This window comes from Schistocerca piceifrons, chromosome 1 (genome assembly GCF_021461385.2).
Source record: "Schistocerca piceifrons isolate TAMUIC-IGC-003096 chromosome 1, iqSchPice1.1, whole genome shotgun sequence".
NCBI classification, from domain to species: Eukaryota; Metazoa; Arthropoda; class Insecta; order Orthoptera; family Acrididae; genus Schistocerca; species Schistocerca piceifrons.
Window position 1 is genome coordinate 717061024 of NC_060138.1, and position 20560 is coordinate 717081583.

The 20560-nt window shown below is 40.4% G+C and overlaps 1 protein-coding gene across 1 annotated transcript in view; it reads left to right on the forward strand.

The window, feature by feature from the left end:
- LOC124788091 (inverted formin-2-like) overlaps nt 1-20358 on the forward strand; it is a 231539-nt gene extending 211181 nt beyond the window's left edge. The window contains exons 2-14 of the mRNA XM_047255199.1: nt 4435-4640; nt 14735-14850; nt 15102-15261; nt 15402-15565; nt 16330-16409; nt 16584-17260; nt 17527-17840; nt 17960-18076; nt 18174-18314; nt 18405-18583; nt 19148-19257; nt 19422-19597; nt 19929-20358. Of these exons, the coding sequence (XP_047111155.1) occupies nt 4435-4640; nt 14735-14850; nt 15102-15261; nt 15402-15565; nt 16330-16409; nt 16584-17260; nt 17527-17840; nt 17960-18076; nt 18174-18314; nt 18405-18583; nt 19148-19257; nt 19422-19597; nt 19929-20117 (2629 nt within the window). The 3' untranslated portion in view covers nt 20118-20358. The remainder of the gene's footprint in view (nt 1-4434; nt 4641-14734; nt 14851-15101; nt 15262-15401; nt 15566-16329; nt 16410-16583; nt 17261-17526; nt 17841-17959; nt 18077-18173; nt 18315-18404; nt 18584-19147; nt 19258-19421; nt 19598-19928) is intronic.
- Nucleotides 20359-20560: the final 202 nt, after the last annotated feature.

Sequence of the window (20560 nt, forward strand, 5' to 3'; positions counted from 1 at the left end):
TCGTTTACCAGTATAGGAAGAGCCCCACTTCGTTGTCCTTCTATCATTACTGCCTAAAATTTCTTCTATCTACTTCAGACTTTCTGACCACATACTATGACATAACATTCACTTAATTATCGATCAATTTTCGAGACTCTAAGCGCGATACAAAAAATGTAATTTGTTTTGCGAAACCTTACACAGTCTGCGAAAGAAAAATTGTGCTCGTAATGTGAGCCCCATAGGACAAATTCAAAAAATGAAACAAAAAATTATAAGAAATTATTAAATCAAATATAACTTAAGACTGTGCAATGTAGAAATCTTCTTGGAGACCTTTCCCATGTTTTGCTGCCTGTTATTAGGCTCATTCTTTTGTCTGATAGCGTCTGTGAAGCTCTTATCGCGTATAGTTTATCACAAGACTTTCTTTTCTGTTCCGTCATAGGCGTTAACTCTTTACGAGGCATCTGCTACATAAAATAGAACAGAAGTTCTGTATTGGTTATAATTTGTGCACGTTTATGTTGGGGGCTCATATTGCCAGCATGAAAGGGGCTCATAATACAAATACCTCCGTCGGCCGGAGTGGCCGAGCGGTTCTAGGCGCTACAGTCTGGAACCGCGCGACTGCTACGGTCGCAGGTTCGACTCCTGCATCGGGCATGGATGTGTGTGATGTCCTTAGGTTAGTTAGGTTTAAGTAGTTCTAAGTTCTAGGGGACTGATGACCTCCGATGTTAAAGTCCCATAGTGCTCAGAGTCATTTGAACCATTTTTGAACAAATACCTCCATCTTTCGAAACAAGAATTTATTATCTTCTAACGTTAAGTATAAAGTACAACATCAACACCAGGGTGTCCGCCCCCAGTATCTGAGTGGTTAGCGCGACAGAATGTCAATCCTAAGGGCCCGGGTTCGATTCCCGGCTGGGCCGGAGATTTTCTCCGCTCAGGGACTGGGTGTTGTGTTGTCCTAATCATCATCATTTCATCCACATCGACGCGCAAGTCACCGAAGTGGCGTCAAATCGAAAGACTTGCACCCGGCGAACGGTCTACCCGACGGGAGGCTCTAACCGCACCACATTCATTCATTCATTCAACACCAGGGTGGGGGGCGGTACTTTGTGTCCACCTTTCGAATATATCGTAAAATGGTCTGGTACTTTATATCCAAAAATTTTCAAAAAATATTGTCTTGTTTTTGATGATTTCTCATATCAGATCACGTTTTTTTTTTAAGTATTTCAACAAAGCTTAACCCAAAAAATTTAGTTAAAATAGTGAATGTGACTTTCCGCAACAAGTGTCGTATTCATATTTTCAGGTTCAGGACCCGTATTACTCACCTATATAACTTTGAAAAGTATGCTGCGAATGAAAATCAACATCAGTTAATGAAATATGTATTTTTTAAACTTTCTTACCCCACGCTGGGTAAAGATTACGGAAAATGCGTGGGCATTGCTAAGATATACTAAAAGGTATTTTCAGGTTCTGTACCCCACTTATACATCAGAGTTTGCTTAAAAAGTATGTTATTAATAAAAGTTAAGCACATTTAACGAATTTCGTTTTTTTGGTGGTGGGCATAAAGTAGTGCCCTTGGTATTACACGTTATCGAAAAGGCGCCGGTATTGCCAGGGTTAGTTCTACAACAGAAGATTGATATGCGTGGAATACAAGGTAAAAATCAAAATTAGTTATTGCATGGGTATAGCTGTATAATACTGAAACAAAACCTTACGACAGTAGATAAGTGGAGTGGGATGCATATTAGTGACACGCTTCTTTAGGAAGCAATGTTGTCCAGTTCGACACAAGGCTCAGTGGTTGTCATACTGCAGATTTCAATGTCTGGAGTTGAAGCCTCAGCCGTTCCTAAGATTTTTCCTGTTATTTTCCGTTTCTTTTAACTCTGGCAATGGTTTGTTGCTGCGAAAAATGCTAATTGCACCACCGACTACCTTCGGGTTGAAACAGTTTTACCTTACTCTGCTGGTAACCTAAAGCCTAAAGACTCTGTAAAGAGTCAAAAATACCGAAGACAGCCGCAACGGAGGTTGCACATGTTTGTCTGATATCAATTTGAGAACACTTCACTTGCCAGTTGTAGTGAAATCAGAACCGGCGTATAGATGTGTTCCATATACATATGAAGCACTGTCAGACGGTTGAAGTAAAGTTAAATGAATGGAAAAGTTTGTTTCGGGAACCTTTCTGACTAGTGACTGGTAGTGTAGCGATGTCTTGGAGCTCTCAACATACAAGCTTCCCATCGGAAGGAAAATGGACTTATCATTCGGTAAGCCATCTAATTAAATCTTCATTAGACGATTAACCCCCGAAGTCATTACAGATTAAGAGAGAAAGGGAGTAGAAGTTGCAGAAATGAAAGTACAGTTGCAATGCTTATAATAAACAATAAATCAACTAAACATGAACGAAAAAAAGATCAATTAGGCTATTATTACCCACAAGCGAGCGACGTCATTTGCATTAAAAGTTGCTGTAATGGGAATCGCGAGCCTTTATTAGGTGGTACAAGCAGGGCAGCAATCCATGTGCTGGACTGTCGACATCCAACCATAATTGCACAGCATTTGGAGTGGATTACGTACAAGTAACACAACACTTACAGATATAATAAAATCATTCTCTTACGTTACTTTAAAAATAAAGTTAAATGATAGTGAAAAAACTGTTTGATAAAAGTAGCTTCTGTATACCGCAGAATGTTCGTTTCGATCTGTACGCAGGACACAGGAAGGTCGGATTGTACCCTTCCCATGTCGCCCTTCATTAGTCATCGCTGCCTTAGCCGGAAATGAGTCATCTTGTTTTGAAGTTGACAATATTTCTATGGGGTCCTATCCGTGGTTATTAGAAAGTATTCGTGCCTCTTTGCAAGTGCTGCTAACTTAATGCGGTGTATCAATGTGTGGCGCCATAGTAGTCATTACGCAGTGAACGATTTATTGTTGTTACTGTCGCTTTGTTGGACGTTCCGTTGAACCAGTAGCAGTAGTAATAGTAGTAAACCTGATCGTAACAGTCCACTAGTGGACGGTTCAGCTTTCATTATGCGCGGCTGCGGGAGGGATTTTAAAAATATTTTCATTAGGTTTTCATAATATTGTGACAAAAAATATTTGGTAACTAATCATTATTATTATTATTATTATTATTATTATTATTATTGCTAGTAACAGAGATACAAAAGTGGGCGGTAGGTGAAAAAGGTTGACTGTTCCTGCGTTACATGGCGTCGTGATACCAAGAAAGCCTGCAACCCCTGCCGCAATCGGTCGGTCAACGTTACGCAACCCCCCCCCCCCCTCCCCCCTCCTGAATCTCAGTGTTAATTAAGAAGTGAACAAGCTATCGTGGTACAGGCTGACAAAAAGTGTGGGAACCTCTGTGTTACGGGGTTTCCGAGACGGCCAAAGGCTAGTCCTCATCAATGCAGTGATGATAGTTGAAACCATCTCCACTTTAGACTGCTTACACTACGTTTGTTCGCCCTCTTCTGGACTACTGCTGTGCAGTGTGTGATCCGATCCACATAGGACTGAGTGAGGACGCTGAAAAGGGAGAGTGTACCACGGTTATGATACGCGAATTGGCGTGGCAATCACAAAAGCAAAGGCGATTTTCGTTGCGGTAGGATCCCTTCGTGATATTTCAATCACCACCTTTGCCTTCACAGTGTGAAAATATTTTGTTGGCGCCCGCTATATAGGGAGACATGATCATAACAAGAGAGATCAGAGCTCGCATGCAAATATTTAAGTGTTCGTTTTTCCTGCGCACTATTTGAGAGTGGAACGGTAGAGGAATACCCTGACAGTGAACCCTGTCAGTCACTTAACTGTTAACTGCGAGGTAATCATGTAGATGCAGATGTTGTAAGCTGTTCGTAGACTTCCGTTGCACTGAGGACGGTACTGTATTTCTTGATTCTACCATTTGGGTAGCCGGTTGAATGCCTGTGAAGCGAATGCAGCTGCGTGGGAGAAGGTTTCAGACAGCCAGTGATGAGTCTGTTTCTCTGGACGCGGTGTTAATTTGATAACGTGAGCGGATCTGTGACAATCGGGAGAGGCATATTCGTCGTCGGTAGTGCTGTGGTTTTTACTACCGTGTTTGAGTCAATAAATTTCCAAAAGATATTGCTTCTGCAACTGACTTCTTATTTTGATGTTAGCATAGTAGTGCTATATATGTCACGGCCCTGAAATTATATAGCCGTTTAAAAAGGTTTGGACACGCTCGACAGTTTTCTTCTATATTTACAAGGGTGGCCAAGTAACGGGATACGAGCTCCGGAAGAGACGTTAGTTTGTTGTTTTTTGTTTTGCGGCGGGCGCCCCCGCCTGGCGCCAGCGCCTTCGTCAGCGGCGGCTTAAATCAGTGAGTGAAGCAGGTGGCGCGCCGGCGTGTTGCAGACAGTGGCTGCTGGAATTCCTGGACCGCGACGGGCTGGGGCTCCTGCTGCACAGCCTGGAGCTGCAGTGCGGCCAGCGCTCGCTGTCCGTCAGCGACGCGCTCACGCAGGCACAGTGCGTGCAGTGCATCCGCGCCGCCATCAGCTCCGACACCGGACTGCAGTACATCATCGACCGCCGCGACTACGTGCGCCAGCTCGCCGCCGGTAAGTCTCCACTCACCAGTATGTACTACTTTGGGGCATACGTTCGTAGTGTTCTTCCATACGCTTAATAAACACAACAGACACGAATGACAGAGACCTCCGTCATCAATAATATATTCACCTTCACTATTTACGACAGTCTGCCAACGCTGAGGTAAATTTTCGATTCTGGAACTGCAGAAATCACATGGTTTTGGGGCAGAGAACTCGTCGAGCCATGTTCGGGGCGAATTTTCATCCGGAAAGGAAGTTCCTTGAAGGTTGTTTGATATAGAGTGCAAAAGGTGAAAATCTCAGGGCGCAAGATCAGGCGAATAAGGTGCGTGCGGAATGACTTCCCAACCCAACCCCTGCATAGTGCTTTTTGTCAGTCTAGCAGAATGCGGGCGGGTGTTATCGTGGAGTGGCTTCACTTCACGCAGTCTTGCTGGCCGTTGTTCTTGGATTGCGTCTGCAAGTGGTCTCAGTTGAAAACAATAAATGTCAGCAGTGATGGTTCCACCTCAGGGAAGCAATTCGTAATACACCACACCGTCGCTGTTCCACCAGATACGTTGCATTACCTTTTGTGGATGCGCGCAGGTTTTCGTCGAGGAGTTCCTGCTTTGTTTGGGCTCAACTATTGCTTTCTTTTCCTTATGTTAGCAACAATAAACCATTTCTCGCCACCAGTAACGATAAGCGATATGAGTGGTCGGTGTTGTTCATGAGCCAATTAGATGACGAGCAAGTGGGGATGCACGTACGGCCACCGGCTGGTTTCTGTAATTTTGGCTTAGAGCATGCGGTGCCCAAACACTCGATTTTTGAACCTTCCTCGTTGCATGCAAATGCCGCACTCTTGCGGAATTATCACTGTTCATCACTTTTGCCAGTTCTCGAGTATACTGACGGAATTAATGCGTGTACACGATCTTCATCAGTATCCGGAGATCTTCCTGGACGTAGAATGTCACCAATGTCAAAACGATCCTCCTTAAAACGAGAAACCATTTTCATGCCGTGCTCTTCCTGTGGCATTATCACCACACACGGCGCAAAGGTTTCTGCCTGTCCCTTCTGCTGTAAACCCTCTATTGAACTGATACAGAAGAATATGTCGGAAATATTCAGCTTTGCCGGCCGGGGTGGCCGAGCGGTTCTAGGCGCTACAGTCTGGAACCGTGCGACCGCTACGGCCGCAGGTTCGAATCCTGCCTCGGGCATAGATGTGTATGATGTCCTTAGGTTAGTTAGGTTTAAGCAGTTCTAAGTTCTGGGGGACTGATGACCTCAGAATTTAAGTTCCATAGTGCTCAGAGTCATTTGAAACATTTTTATTCCGCTTTCTCTACTTGACACTCCATTTTCTATCGTCACAGCTCCATTTACTATCTCCAAATGACAGTATGTAAACTCACATAGCAACAGTGAACTACAAATAAAAAACGACAATCGACAAATAAACCAAAACTAACCTAAATAGCAACATGCTAGCAATTGCTCTAGCAGTCAGCGCCACGAAATTAATGTGGCGTAATTTTGGGAGTAACACTTTTCGTAACCCACGAGAACCCAGGTTCAAAAAGGAAGGTTAGCTTCCAACATTTACGAGTAACGCAATAAGTACGACGTTAAAATTTGAATTAGGGGAGCTCAGGCTTATACAGAATTATGAACGTCGAACAGAACAGAAACTGGAAAAAGATTTCAGGAGGAAAGGTACACGTTTTGAGGGGCGATAATGTTAGTGATTGTGAACAAAGCCCTTCGTATCGAAGTACGACCTATTCCGAATGATTTACGTGATACAACGCTTGTAATAAAGCTCTCGTACGTTTTTCTTGAATAACTCTAAAATCGAAGCCTCCAGCGAAAACGTGTCGCAATACAAAACTGAACTACATTAAATTTCCTACGAAAAAGCCCCTGTTCACTTTTTCTCTAAGACTAATAGTTTGCGCGGAGTGAGCGCCAGAGTATTAAATATCTTGCACGACCCACATGCGGTGTAGCTTATGTAGTTTTTGTGGGCCAATTTGAGGTAACTTCCAGATTTCATAGTCACCTGTATCAAATTGTTAGTCTCAGCTTCCTCTACTCTACTGTTTTACACTATAAACAATGACAATTTTCGAATGATACAGAAACTATTTGTAGATGGTTCAAATGGCTCTGAGCACTATGGGACCTAACTTCTGAGGTCATCAGTCACCTAGAACTTAGAACTACTTAAACCTAACTAATCTAAGGACATCGCACACATTCATGCCCGAGGCAGGATTCGAACCTGCGACCGTAGCGTTCGCGCGGTTCCAGACAGTAGCGCCTACAACCGCTCGTCCACTCCGGCCGGCAAACTATTTGTAGATGTTAAATGTATTCGATCTCGAAAATCAATCGGAATAGGGCACATGTCCATGTGAAATTTTTTGTTGAGGATTAGTGATACTATCACCCCTTAAGGCATATTCCTTTCCTCCTGACTCACGCTGTATATCCACTACTTTTTTCATCTAACAAGCGCAGCGCCTGTGGTGACGTCACTCGGCAAAGCCTGAAACTAGCCCACTAGGCCATCCGGCGTCCTTGTCAGTAACAAGTGTTGTAGGTAACAAACTTGTTTTAATCAATGAATTCAGTATCAGTGAGTAATTGAATAATCACGACAGTTATTTACATTATTTTTTAAAATCGTTATCAGATTTTACTCTTAAAATTACGTTGGAACACGGTACAGCGACACAGGACAAACAATAAACGGCAGAAACGACGCCGACATAACGATTATTAGCCTGAACCGTTGCTTATTCGATAATAGTACAATTTTATGCTTCTAAAAGCTTAGGTTTGCACAGTTCTATGGCAGGTTTTTTACACTTCTCCCGTTAATTTCAGCGACATTTTTTCCGCTTTGACTTGCATCCAAATAATTCTTTGTCAACGTGTACTTAATTATATGATTATATAGTTCAGATAATGTCGCCTAGTAATCTATTTTAGTTCAGAATCAATAAATATGGCGCGGCTACCCGACAACCAGGATAGTATTTCCTGTAAAATAGCGAAACGCGCCACACACTCATCTTCCTCCATAACTGTTGTGTTGACGTGGTAACAGAGCCCCACAAAAAAGGATAATTGCACCTAGAAGACTTGAAGTAAGTGCAATATCTACTGTCTAAAGTGCATTCCGGGATTTCCTGGCTCGTGTTTCTGTTGATTGAAAGGTCGTCCGAGGGTACCAAAAGACCTACATTTCGGGATATTTACGCATAGGATCCCTCGCCATTTTCAGGAGGAAATGGACTCCGATATACGTCGTAGTAAATGACGAGGTTCATTTAGATGGAGCGCTAGCTAGGATAGGAAAAAGAAAATGGAGGAAGAAGTAGATTCCGCAGTATCCCTTACTCGGGAGGAGATCTGAACTAGGCACATTCGAATACGATTCTCGTACCTTAAACATTACATCCCTTTCTCTTTATCAGTCGTAGTGCTTTTATCACAACATCGTAAAAGTTACCTACACTGGTTCCACACGCATACATGACCTCACCTCGACAACGGAAATCGGTGAGTCACGTTTCAATGACTGTTGCACGTGGCTTTCATCGCGGTGATGTAGACCTGGAACACTGGTCAGAATGTTGGTTTTAAATAGCACGACGACGCGGTCACATGCCTGGAAACGTTTTATCGAGGAGATCTGTTCACATTTTTTAGGTTCATACCAACGAGAAAAAAGGCTGGAACTAGCTACTACTATTTGGAAGAAGCTGCTATGATTTCGCAGCTAGTGTTTGGCCTACTCCCATCTTGGAACGGCAGCTTACTTTTCGTACGCCAAAATTACAGCTATCTTGCAAAAGACGCTGTTACTATGACAGAACCACAGAACATACATGCCTGTAGTTAAGTTTTACAAAAATAAAACTTTCTCTTGGTGAGAAAGACACACTGTTCGAAGAGAACAGATTTCTTATAAGCTTCAGCATGTTTTCCATGCAGCCGGCTTCGCCAATGCTTACATAAGTACATTTACAGACAAATACATATATTTAAAAGCGATTCTCATTACACGTATACGGGGTGATGCCGTGATGATATTACAGACTTTTGGGAATGATGGAGAAAGGTAAATGTATCAGTCTGGGGATAATGGATTCTGGTGTGGAAACGACCGAGTTGAAAGTTATAAACGAAAATTGTTCTGATACCTCTGACAGTGGAATTCATGTACCAATATTGTTCTAATGGCTCTAAGCACTGTGGGACTTGACATCTGAGGTCATCAGTCCCATAGACTTAGAACTACTTAAACCTAACTAACCTAAGGACAGTACACACATCCATGGCCGAGGCAGGATTCGAACCTGCGACCGGGGCAGCAGACCAATATTGTTGTTCCTAAGATATTGGGTAGGAAACTTTCAGAGGTGGTACTATGGACTAAAACAAGGGAAAAAAGTCGAGTAAATATGAGCTCTAAAATGCGTACCTTAAGAGGTATAAGCGCTTTAAAATATCGAAACAAAGAGCTTGCAGTAGAAGAAATACGTATTCCACAGTATCGGAAGGTGGAAAAGTGTTCATAAGTCTTTAAGTATGCATTTCACAGTGCATGTATAGTGGACTTTTTGTTCCTTGTTTTGGTCCACACTACCACCATCGAAAGCTGCCTACGCTACAATCTTAGCAGCAACAGTAAGGAACATGTATTCGACTGTCAGAGGTATCGGAACGATTTTCGACTCGTTCGTTTCGGGATCAGGATGTTTTTGCCTGAGATTGATAGATTTACCCTTTCCCATCACCCCTAAAAGTTAGTATCATCGTCACGAGATCATCTTGTGTATGTACAACCATATCATTCTTCCTTTACAACTGCGCGATTTGTATCTACATATTATAGAGCAAGTAAACAACAGATAGTAGACTTTTCTTTCAACTAGAGTCATTTACTAGCTATTCATATTAATGATACTCTAATTAATGGTACTCTAATTACTTTGTAGGAATTCAACTGAAAGTATGCTTTCGTTTCAATCCAAGTCTCTAATACCTGCTCAAATTTATCTACAGGCAGAGTTTTTTCTGTTCGTGGCAGTTTATTGCACAGCTACGGTCTCAGATATTTGTGACTCTGGGGTACGAGTGACAGCATTGAAAATCGTTCGTCTAACATAGCTAGTAAATAGTTTGATTTAGCCCCGTAATCAAGCGTGGAGAAATCAGTCCTCGGTGCAAAGAATTCTCATTCGTGCAAACTATGAAGATCCACTGGCCATTGGATGCGTCAACACTGTAATGAACCCACATGCTGAACAACTTCGTGTAACTCGAACAGTCCACGGGTATGCTGCCGGTTCATAGTGTCCAACGGGCATAATATTTCGGCCATCTGACATGTCGCCATCGTCAGGATTTAGGACGGCCGCCCGCCCTCAGGAGCTCAGTTCGTCAGCGCACCTGACGATGGCGACATGTCTGATCGCCGAAATATTGTGCCCGTTGGACACTATGAACCGGCAGTATACCCGTGGACTGTTCGAGCAATAAATACGCCGGGAGAAACTGAAGAATCACAACATCGTGTAAATTCACTCCTGCCGTACTACTACTCACGCGCTTAAAAGTGTACGTCAAAATGATTCGCGTGCGTGCGTACCGCGAAGCTCAGGAAGTCGAGTGGTGGGGGAGGGTTCCCGCGGCTGCTGGCGCGGCGGCCGGGCACCGCTGCGGCCTCCAGTCCGTGTTGGGCCGCGGCGCGTGCAGCAGCGCACCCTCGCAGCAGACCATGGACCGCCGGCCGGCGATGCTCTGCCGTCTGGCGCTCAGCGCGGCGCAGCTCAGGAGGATGGCCAGGGATGGCTGTAGCCCTCAAGGTAAAACGCCCCGCAGTTTGCCGCGCCCGTCAGGCCGGTAGAAAACCGTGTGTGCGACCGAACAACGGGAATGGATCCCATTCGAAGTGAGCGTTACTGATCCAGGGAACCCTTGTGAATGTGGACAATGTTCCGCGTATTTTGTGGCTAGGTTTTGACTTTTCGCTGAGTTCCTCGTTAATGCGGTAATGAATGTTAGATGAAATAAATGGCGTGTGACTAGGGCCTCCCGTCGGGCAGACCGTTCGCCGGGTACAAGTCTTTCGATTGGACGCCACTTCGGCGACTTGCACGTCGATGGGGATGAAATGATGATGATTAGGACAACACAACACCCAGTCCCTGAGCGGAGAAAATCTCCGACCCAGCCGGGAATTGAACCCGGGCCCATTTTTTTAACGTATATAAACTTCTACAATTTTTAACAATTACAGATTTTTACATGAAATGGTGTGCTTGATTATTGAACGGTGATGTACATTTTCTCGTTTCTGTTCTCATTGCTCTTTTAGTAGTGTTTTGGATGAGTTACAACACTTTTACTCTCTGAGTGTCCTTCAGAATAATTTTTCCTGTCTTTTGTTTAATGTCTTTTTTTTAAATTACAAACTTGCGTACTTAAATTTTTTGTATTTTGAATTTAAAATTTTTTAAAAATTCTGTATGGTATTAGAAATGCACCTATTTTGGCATGTTCGCTATATCGTTGCCAAAGTGGAGAGGGGAATATAGACCAGAACATCTATGTGAATAAATTAATGAATAAAGGAGGTTATTAATCTACTGCGTAAGGGTGGACGCAACAGTGTTCACAGAATTTTGGGGCAAAGAATGTCTAATGTTAAAATTATTATAAGCCACAAAGTCACAAAAAGGCATGCTACGTTGAGGCACATGATGAGCCCAAATTATATATACATATATATCACAGGAACAAACGCAGCAAAACAAAGAAAAAAAAACGTACCTTGAATGGAGAGAGCGAGAGAGAGAGAGAGAATGTGAGTGAGAGAGCACATTAATTACATGAAATACACTGTTTGACATTTCACTGTTATCTTAGGAATGACATTCTGTCGCGCTGACCACTCAGCTACTGGCGGCGGACATGAATGTTAGATGTAATCCTAGTGGCATATAGGTACGATGACGGACATTGTGTAACATATTCATTTAAGTCACACATTTAGCAGACGATTATATCAGCTAGCCAAAGATTTTGCTGTTTGGATACGTCTAAATTAACGCTCTGAAATTCTCGAGCAAGTGAGATATACGTTACTTTGTGTCCTCCCATGACGTATAAGGGACTGATTTCACTCCACTCACTGACCGCAGTACAAAATGACTGGTTATATACTTGTATGCAAGTTTTAAGTGGTCAATGCGTACCACTACACTCACAACAAGAGTCAAATTTCGTACAGACTTACCAGAAAACTAGTTCTTGGCATTTTCTGCTATGTATTAGCATCTGCCTCACAGATGAGTATACTTCACTGGTTTCTCTCCCCCCCCCCCCCCCCCCTTCCTTAAGGTAATATGTGATCATGCACGCTGCTCTTCTTTGTACACACTACTGGGTGAAGTGGCACCGTAGCTACCAAACTGGACTCACATTCAGGGGGATGAAGGTTCATATCCACACCCAGTGATCCAGATTTTAGTTGTCCGTGATTTTCTTTACATCATTCCAGGCGAGTGCAGGGATGGTTCCTTTGAAATGGCATTGCCAATTTCCTTCCTCACCCACGAAATGACCCGAGCTTGTACTCTGCCCCTTAATGAGTTTGATATTGGCTGGACGTTAAGCTCTCATATTTCATCCTTTCCCTCACTGTATATTTTCAATGTTCCTCTTGACCACATATGACACCGATCTGTCAACTTCATCAGTATTTCAGTATAATCCATATAAACAATATCTTCTGTGAACAGATCACAGTTTTCCCAGTATTTTGCCAACAGCTCGTAGGCTGCTGTTGGCTTTGCTTTCAATTGAACCTCACTTCATATATCGTTACTCTGCAAATTTTATCTCCCAGATGTTTGTACAATTCCCATATGGGCTCATTGCGGTAGTCCATGCTGCTACAGCTTTAATATGTAGACTGATGAGACACACAAAATATTTTTTTCAAAACTGGGAAAACTTAAAATATCACAGTCTTATTGTGTAATGAATGGCAAGAGACCTACAAATAGGCTCAGGCAGATTGTGATTGCTATTTTGTTAATAGTTATTTGTTGTCAACGTCAGTGTCAAGTATGGTGGCTTGAACAAAATTCTAGACAGTTAGAATGGAAAAAATACATAGTCATATCATCGAACAAGACAAACGCCAAATGGCGGTTTACTGGGAGAATGCGAAAGTATTCTAGATCGATGATATGCCACTGAAAGTGAGTGCCAGACCAGAGCTGTAGCGCAGACTCTTGATTTTTGCACAAAATTCTTTTATTATCTGGTCAAATCACAATTTGCCAATAGTGTGCCCTACCCAGGAAAGTGACCCCTGTGGAAATATTTGCTGAGGCCGCACAGTTTTCAGGGCACTGGACTGGATTACAAGTGGAGTAGGGTACAAATAATCTTATACCTGTACTTATTTAGCTTGCACAGTTTTTAGGGCACTTGACTTGAACTGATGTGGAGTAGGGCATATGTAATCTTACGTCCATTCTTATTTAGGTTTTTCCAAAATTCCTTCAGGTGACTGATGGTTCAGTTACTAATACGTAACTGCATCAATTACCTTCCAGTTTTGTCATTAAAGACCTAGAACAAGCTTTGATACAGTATTAGCACAAATGTAATTCCTTGGAACTGTCAACAAAAAAGCGTCTTAAATATACATGCTTGATATTCCTTCAGATCTTTATACCTATATGATTTCAAAGTTAGAGTATTCTATTTGAAACAATCATTGAATAAGAAGGTAGAACAACTGCACAGACCACAGGAAGATGATCGGTACAATTTAGTTACTGTAGGAAGAATAAACCTCTAAGGTATGTTGAAGGTTTTGTGCACGTCACAAAGAGCAACTTTCAATATTTTGAGACGATGTCCTCTAATAATCCCAATAGTGTCATTTCCATGAGAGTCTTGAGAGAACAATGATAGAAATGGAAAAACGCATATGAAAATGTACACTGCTGTCTTCCTTGTGCACTAATTAAGAGTGCCAAGAGGCACATTTTGCAGAGCACAATGCACATGTAGTTAATATTTTGCACTATGATACAGCTGTGGGGGCTCTTTCTAGAGTCCTTAATCCTCTTTCTCCTCCCTTGTTATAAATTAATCAGTTCTTTCCTGGGCAGGGGTACAAATAATGTTACTTTTGTATGAATGCATTAACATTTTATTAATTTTACTTTTCTTAGTGGATTTCAGTGTTCATTAAAGATACATGCAATTCGGCCATTTTCATAACAACAAAAAGAATCAATTAAAAGATAAGCCAGTTATACCTTTTTAGTTACTGGAAGTTCTGATAGCCTCATAACATAGGCAGTGCTAAGTGTTTGTGCCTACTTATGAGTAACGTGCCCATTGACAGGCAATACAGATATCGATCTTTCTGACAGCAGTCAAGAGTAACTTCATTTTACCTAAATAAAGTAAATAAAATAGTCATCAATCTGAAGATTGTTTTGAACACCATTGTGCTTTCTAGGCATGATCCTGTTGGAGGTGGTATGTGCTGCTTTCCTCTGATCTTTGAACTGTCTTACCCAAGCAGTTACAAGGGAATCTAAAGACTAACATGGGTTCCAAACTACAATGCAACTTGGCATATTAGGCATCAACAAACTTGAGACCTTTGGATTTTAGTGTGGCACTTTGCCACTGACTACCTACGAACTCAATAGTCGCACACTAATAACTAGTATTTTTTTGTGCCATATAATGAAGAGTGTAATAGCCAACACATTTTTAGCATTTAGGGAACCAGTTAAATGTCTACAATTTCCATTCACTGCTACCGACGCATATGGCAAAGGGGACAAATACTGACATTCAATTGAATAACTGCAGTGTAGAAAAGAGATTTAGTTTCAGTTAAATCACCACATGACAATAATTTCCCTTGAGTTAATATCATACTTATACTCCCAAGTAGTTTCTCACATTGCTTGCATATTTCATTATTTTTCACTTAACCTTTTGTATTATTTGGTCTTACAATGAATTCAACATCACTTCTCTTAATTTTACAGCACTGGAGTCTCAGAATATCACAGTCAAGATGCAAGTTTATGAACTTCTCTGTGCTGTATGCATGTATTCTTCAAAAGGACATGCAATGGCTCTTGATGCTCTACAGCATTTAAAGGTAAATATTCTTGTTCTTCCATGCAAGAACTGACTAAATGCAAGGTCAGAGAGCAGTTCCATCACTAGTTGCATAATTGCAGTTTCCAGCTAGTGTCCACAAAGTACATAAAACAGAATTTTTTTGTAAGTGTTCTTTAATTGTGTATCTTTTGGGATTAAAGCAAGAAGTTACTAGAACATAACATTCTTATACTGCTTAATACATGCACCGTTTTACGACTCATGCTAAATAATTTTTCCTTTGATTAGGTTACACGTGGACAACGCTACAGATTTGATATAATAATGAATGAACTTCGTAACACAGAAAATGTCGCATATCAGACCAGACTTCTGTCATTTATCAACTGTCTCACTCTGTGCTGCAATAACTTGCAGAAACGTGTACGAGTCAGAAATGAATTCCTTGGTAAGTAATTATCCATTCATACCTTATTGTGGCATTTGCTGTATTTTTGCAAAATTTGGAAGAAAATTGACTAGTTCTACCTTATTTGTGATTTCATAATAGAAAATGTTACATCTAAAATACATGTTTTATATTAATAGGTCTTGGTCTTGGACCCATACTGAGTTCACTACGTGCAATTGATGATAAAGAGTTGCAGATCCAAGTTTCAGCTTTCACTAACCACCAACACAAAGATGAGTTGGAATTAGAATCAACAGAACAGCTTACTCATCACCAATTGTTTGAAACTATATTCAAAAAGGTAAATGTTTGTTTTCTTTATATATATATATATATATATATATATATATATATATATATATATATATATATATATATATATATAATCTAAAAAAAAATGATGATGAGACTTACCAAATGAAAGTGCTGGCAGGTCGACAGACACACAAACATACACACAAAATTCAAGCTTTCGCAACAAACTGTTGCCTCATCAGGAAAGAGGGAAGGAGAGGGAAAGACGAAAGGATGTGGGTTTTAAGGGAGAGGGTAAGGAGTCATTCCAATCCCGGGAGCGGAAAGACTTACCTTAGGGGGAAAAAAGGACAGGTATACACTCGCGCGCACACACACACACATCCATCTGCACATACACAGACACAAGCAGACTGAAATGTCTGCTTGTGTCTGTGTATGTGTGGATGGATATGTGTGTGTGTGCGCGAGTGTATACCTGTCCTTTTTTCCCCCTAAGGTAAGTCTTTCCGCTCCCGGGATTGGAATGACTCCTTACCCTTTCCCTTAAAACCCACATTCTTTCGTCTTTCCCTCTCCTTCCCTCTTTCCTGACGAAGCAACCGTTTGTTGCGAAAGCTTGAATTTTGTGTGTATGTATGTGTTTGTTTGTTTTTCTATCGACCTGCCAGCGCTTTTGTATGGTAAGTCACATCATCTTTGTTTATAAATATATTTTTCCCGCGTGGAAAGTACTTAATGGCAATATAAGTCACTGTGTTGTAAAACAAATAGAGTAATTATTAATAATCTTTATGTATCTTCCAACAGATAGCAGACAGACCACAGGCTGTCTGGTTCTACTCCATGCTACAAAACCTTGCACAGCTAGATCCGACAAACCCAAATGCGTAAGTTATCAGAGTTTATACTTTACAACTGAAATTCTTTATATATTAGTTGAGGTACGATAAGCTTGAGTATGCATGCAGATACTGAAAGCTTGCTCTAACTCATTGAAATGTGCACACAGTATATCATAAACTACCAATAGTATGATACTAAAGTAATTTATATTATTTCAGGGACAATGTGTGGGAAGCTCTTGAGGCACTTTCGTCTGAAGCTATAACACCTGGATTTTCTTTCTATAAAAAACCAGTACACAGCAACAGTGTTATGGCTCAACAAAATTATAAAAGACGTGTTCGGAGGTGCTGGAGTATTAATGTGCCAAGATCAGAAGATATCCGTGAGACATGCACAGTGGCTACTCAGACTGAGTTAAACAATGTTAGAGAAGCAGTACAACTCAGTGATCAGGCCACACAGCAGCAACTGACATCAACAGAACCAGCAGGATCAGTATCAGCACCTCCGCCTCCTCCTCCACCACCACCACCTCCACCACCACCACCACCACCACCACCACCACCACCACCACCACCAATGCCATCTCTTGCTCTCAATCCAGTGATTCCATCAGTCTCAGGTCTTCCACCACCATCACCATTTGCAGAATCTAATTCTGAAAAAGAAGTTCCTCCACCTCCTCCAATTCCCAATAACAACTTTGAAACCCCAGTGTCACGTCGGGTCACATCTGGCTACCTCACTTGTCCAACAAGACATTCACTCCCAGCAGATTTAACAGATTCTGCAAGTGTTTGGACACCAGTAAAAGACAAGTGTAACACGCTACCTTTGCCCAGGCGGAAGATGAGAACCCTAAACTGGACAAAACTCCCAAGCTCTGTCATAGGTAAGCAAGATAATGATTTTATTCATTTCATGGTAGAATATAATTTGTTACAGTTATAATAAATACATGGCAGAATATAATTTGTTAGAGTTTAAATAAATACAGAAAGCACAGACAATATTTTGATTTTTTCTGTAAATTCTGTGATAAAAAATGGCATTGACAGCAAGATGTACAATGATTTTATTTGCCTTTTGTGAATAAAAACAAACTTTTTGATCATTTACTGCCAACAAACACCCTACAAGAAGTCTAATTATTTGCAGGTGAATCAGTATGGACAGAAATGCAGAGCAAAGCAACGAATCTTACAGTTGATTTCAAGCAAATGGAAGAGCTGTTCTGTCAGAAAACAGCCAATGTGAAACGTCCAAAGTCTTCTCCAGGAACACTTCCATCACCAATAAATCCCAAGATCACTTTATTGGAAACCAAGAGAGATTTGGCAGTAAACATTTATCTAAAACAGTTCAAATCAGGAGGAAAAGCAGTCATAGAAGCTATAAAGAACCTCAAAGGAGATGATATAGGCACTGAGAAGCTAAGAGCTCTCTTGCCACTACTTCCCACAGAAAAAGAGGTAATATATGACAGTTTTAATTTTAGATCAGTTATTAATCCAAATTACAGTAAAATAGATACAATTACATGGGGCTCACAAATTATAATTCAACTAAGAGGTTGTTTTACCTATTACAGTTGACTTCAGTCAGATCCTATTCTGGAGATTTGGACCGTTTAGGAGAAGCAGAGAAATTTTATCTACAGCTATCAGAAGTACCTTCATTTGCCCTTAGGGTTAGGGCAATGTTGCTTGTAAGTAAAAAATCATGTTTCCATGATGATGTGAGATTGTTAACAAAATAAAAAATAATAAATCCTGACTCATTTCTGTGCATCAATTAATTTGCAGAAAGAAGAGTTTCCTTCAAGAACATGTGAACTGAAAGAACAACTAGAGGCTGTTGCAGATGCATGCAATAAACTGATGACTAATGAACATTTGAAACAATTTCTAGCATTAGTACTTCAACTTGGAAATTACATAAATGCTGTAAGTATTCATCATATAATGTTTCTGTGAGAAGTAACCTAACACAATGGGCGAAGTAATATTTTGCAATGTATTGTTTGTTTGTTGCAGGGAAGCTATGCGGGCAATGCAGCAGGTTTTACACTCAGCACACTACCAAAGCTCTTAGAAATAAAAGCAAACAAACCAAGACTGACATTCTTGCACTATGTGGTAGAAGTTGCAGAAGCTAACAATAAGGAAATATTACAATTCACAGAAGAGATGAGCAACATGAAAGAAATAGCAAGGTAAGAGTCTGATAGTCACAATGTGTAGATCAATATTTATTGGATATGTATGAGGCTATCTAACTCTGATAAGAAACTTGCCTAGAAAACTGATTTTCTAACTAATTCAGGTACAAAGAAGAGCATTAAATGCTTAAACATGCCTATGACTTAACAATGTTTAAATCTTGCTCTGCATATGTTTATTTTTGACTGTGTTCACATTAGAGGTTTCTAGTACACCATGTATTTGAAATCTGCTTTGTCTTTTTTACACATTTTCCCCAATTTCAATTCATATTTTCACCTGAGTACTGCCAATCTTGTCAGACTGCATTATCCCCATGCTCTGGTGGTTGTTCTCTGCATTTGCCAAAAGTTCTTCTTGTATTTAGTTCCCCCACATCTTATATATCTATAAATATTTAGACTTTATTCAGTGTTTCAAGATACCCTAGTGCTCTAGAGACTTTGCACCATATCTGCCCATGATTGCACATACATAAAACCATTGTGCTTATAAAAATTGAATCACCTTTGTTTCCAATAAAATGTGTGGACTGAAAGTTGTCCATATTGTTTCAGGATATCATTGGAGTTGCTTCAGGAAGAAGTGATGAAAGTTACCAGTGATGTCAAACATGTTGAATCGCAGCTGAAGAAAGATAAAAGTGGAATCCGGTCAGAATTCAAAGGTATTAACATACTAGTTACTATACATTTAAATAATTATGTTCTGAGAATAAATACTCCTCCTTCCACAATTTTCTGTAATGATATAAAATCTAACTACAATTCACTTTCACTTTGTAACTTGTGACTGCTGCAGTTAACATCTGTTTTGCTCATTTATTCACAGATTTCTTGAAATCGGCTTTGAAATGTAGTAATGAACTTCAGCAGGCTATGGAAAAGGTGAAAGGTTGTTCCAATGCTTTAGCTAAACATTTCTGTGAAGATCCAAAGAAATTTCAGCCTGAAGAATGTTTCAGTTTGTTTGCTGACTTTTTTAATATAATTGAGAGAGCTCGACTGGTGAGTTTCTGATCATTAAGTTGGGTGTTCCTTTAGCATTTAAATCTTCCCATACATTTCAGATTGTAAAAAGGCAGTATTTGTTGGCAGCTTAAATTGTGTAATGTTAACAGCAAAAGAGTGCAACATTTATCTTACTTCTGAAGCCATGGTTCATTTGTCTCACATAGTTGGGGAATAAGACATATCTCACTGCTGTCATAATTGACATTTCAGTTATGAGTTAATATTATCCTTATATTTATTCATTATTTTAAGTAATAAATAACAATTCCCTACTACATTTAATCTGATAAATAACTGTTTTGATAATGCCCTATTTTTGCAACAGGAAAATGAAGAGAAAAGGAAAGAAGAAGAAAGGCGAATTCAAGAGGAGAAGGAGCAAAACAAAACAAGTGGAAGCAGAGGTAGAGGCAGAGCAAGAAGGTTTTCACCAGACAGACAATATGCTGCCGTTGAACGGATTCTGAGGGACATTTGCAGTGGAAATTTCAAATTACGCCGAAGTGAAGCTTAATTCTAAGTGTTATAATTATTTTGTTGCGTAATATCTACTTAAAAGTGCCACTGTGAAGTGGTTATTTGCTCAGGATCATTGTGAAAGATGCTGTGAAAATGAATCTCAGTTAAATATAAGTTAAATGTATTTACCTTTAAACCTAAGACAAAATGCATTTAATGTGATGGCTAAGTAGCCCTCTACTGACAGTGATGTTTAACCAATAATTCCTATTTATTTTGTACATTTTCTTCTTTATGAACTGTAAATAACTTTTATATATAATATTTTTTTTATAATTAAATGTTTTGGATAGATAATGACAGATTTAGTTCAAGATAAATTTAAAAAATAAACACATTCATTTTCCCTCCTGATATGCATTCACATACAAAATAAAAGCCAGCAACTGAAAGGACCATACATGCACATTTAGCAAAACAAGTAAGCCACCAGATAAG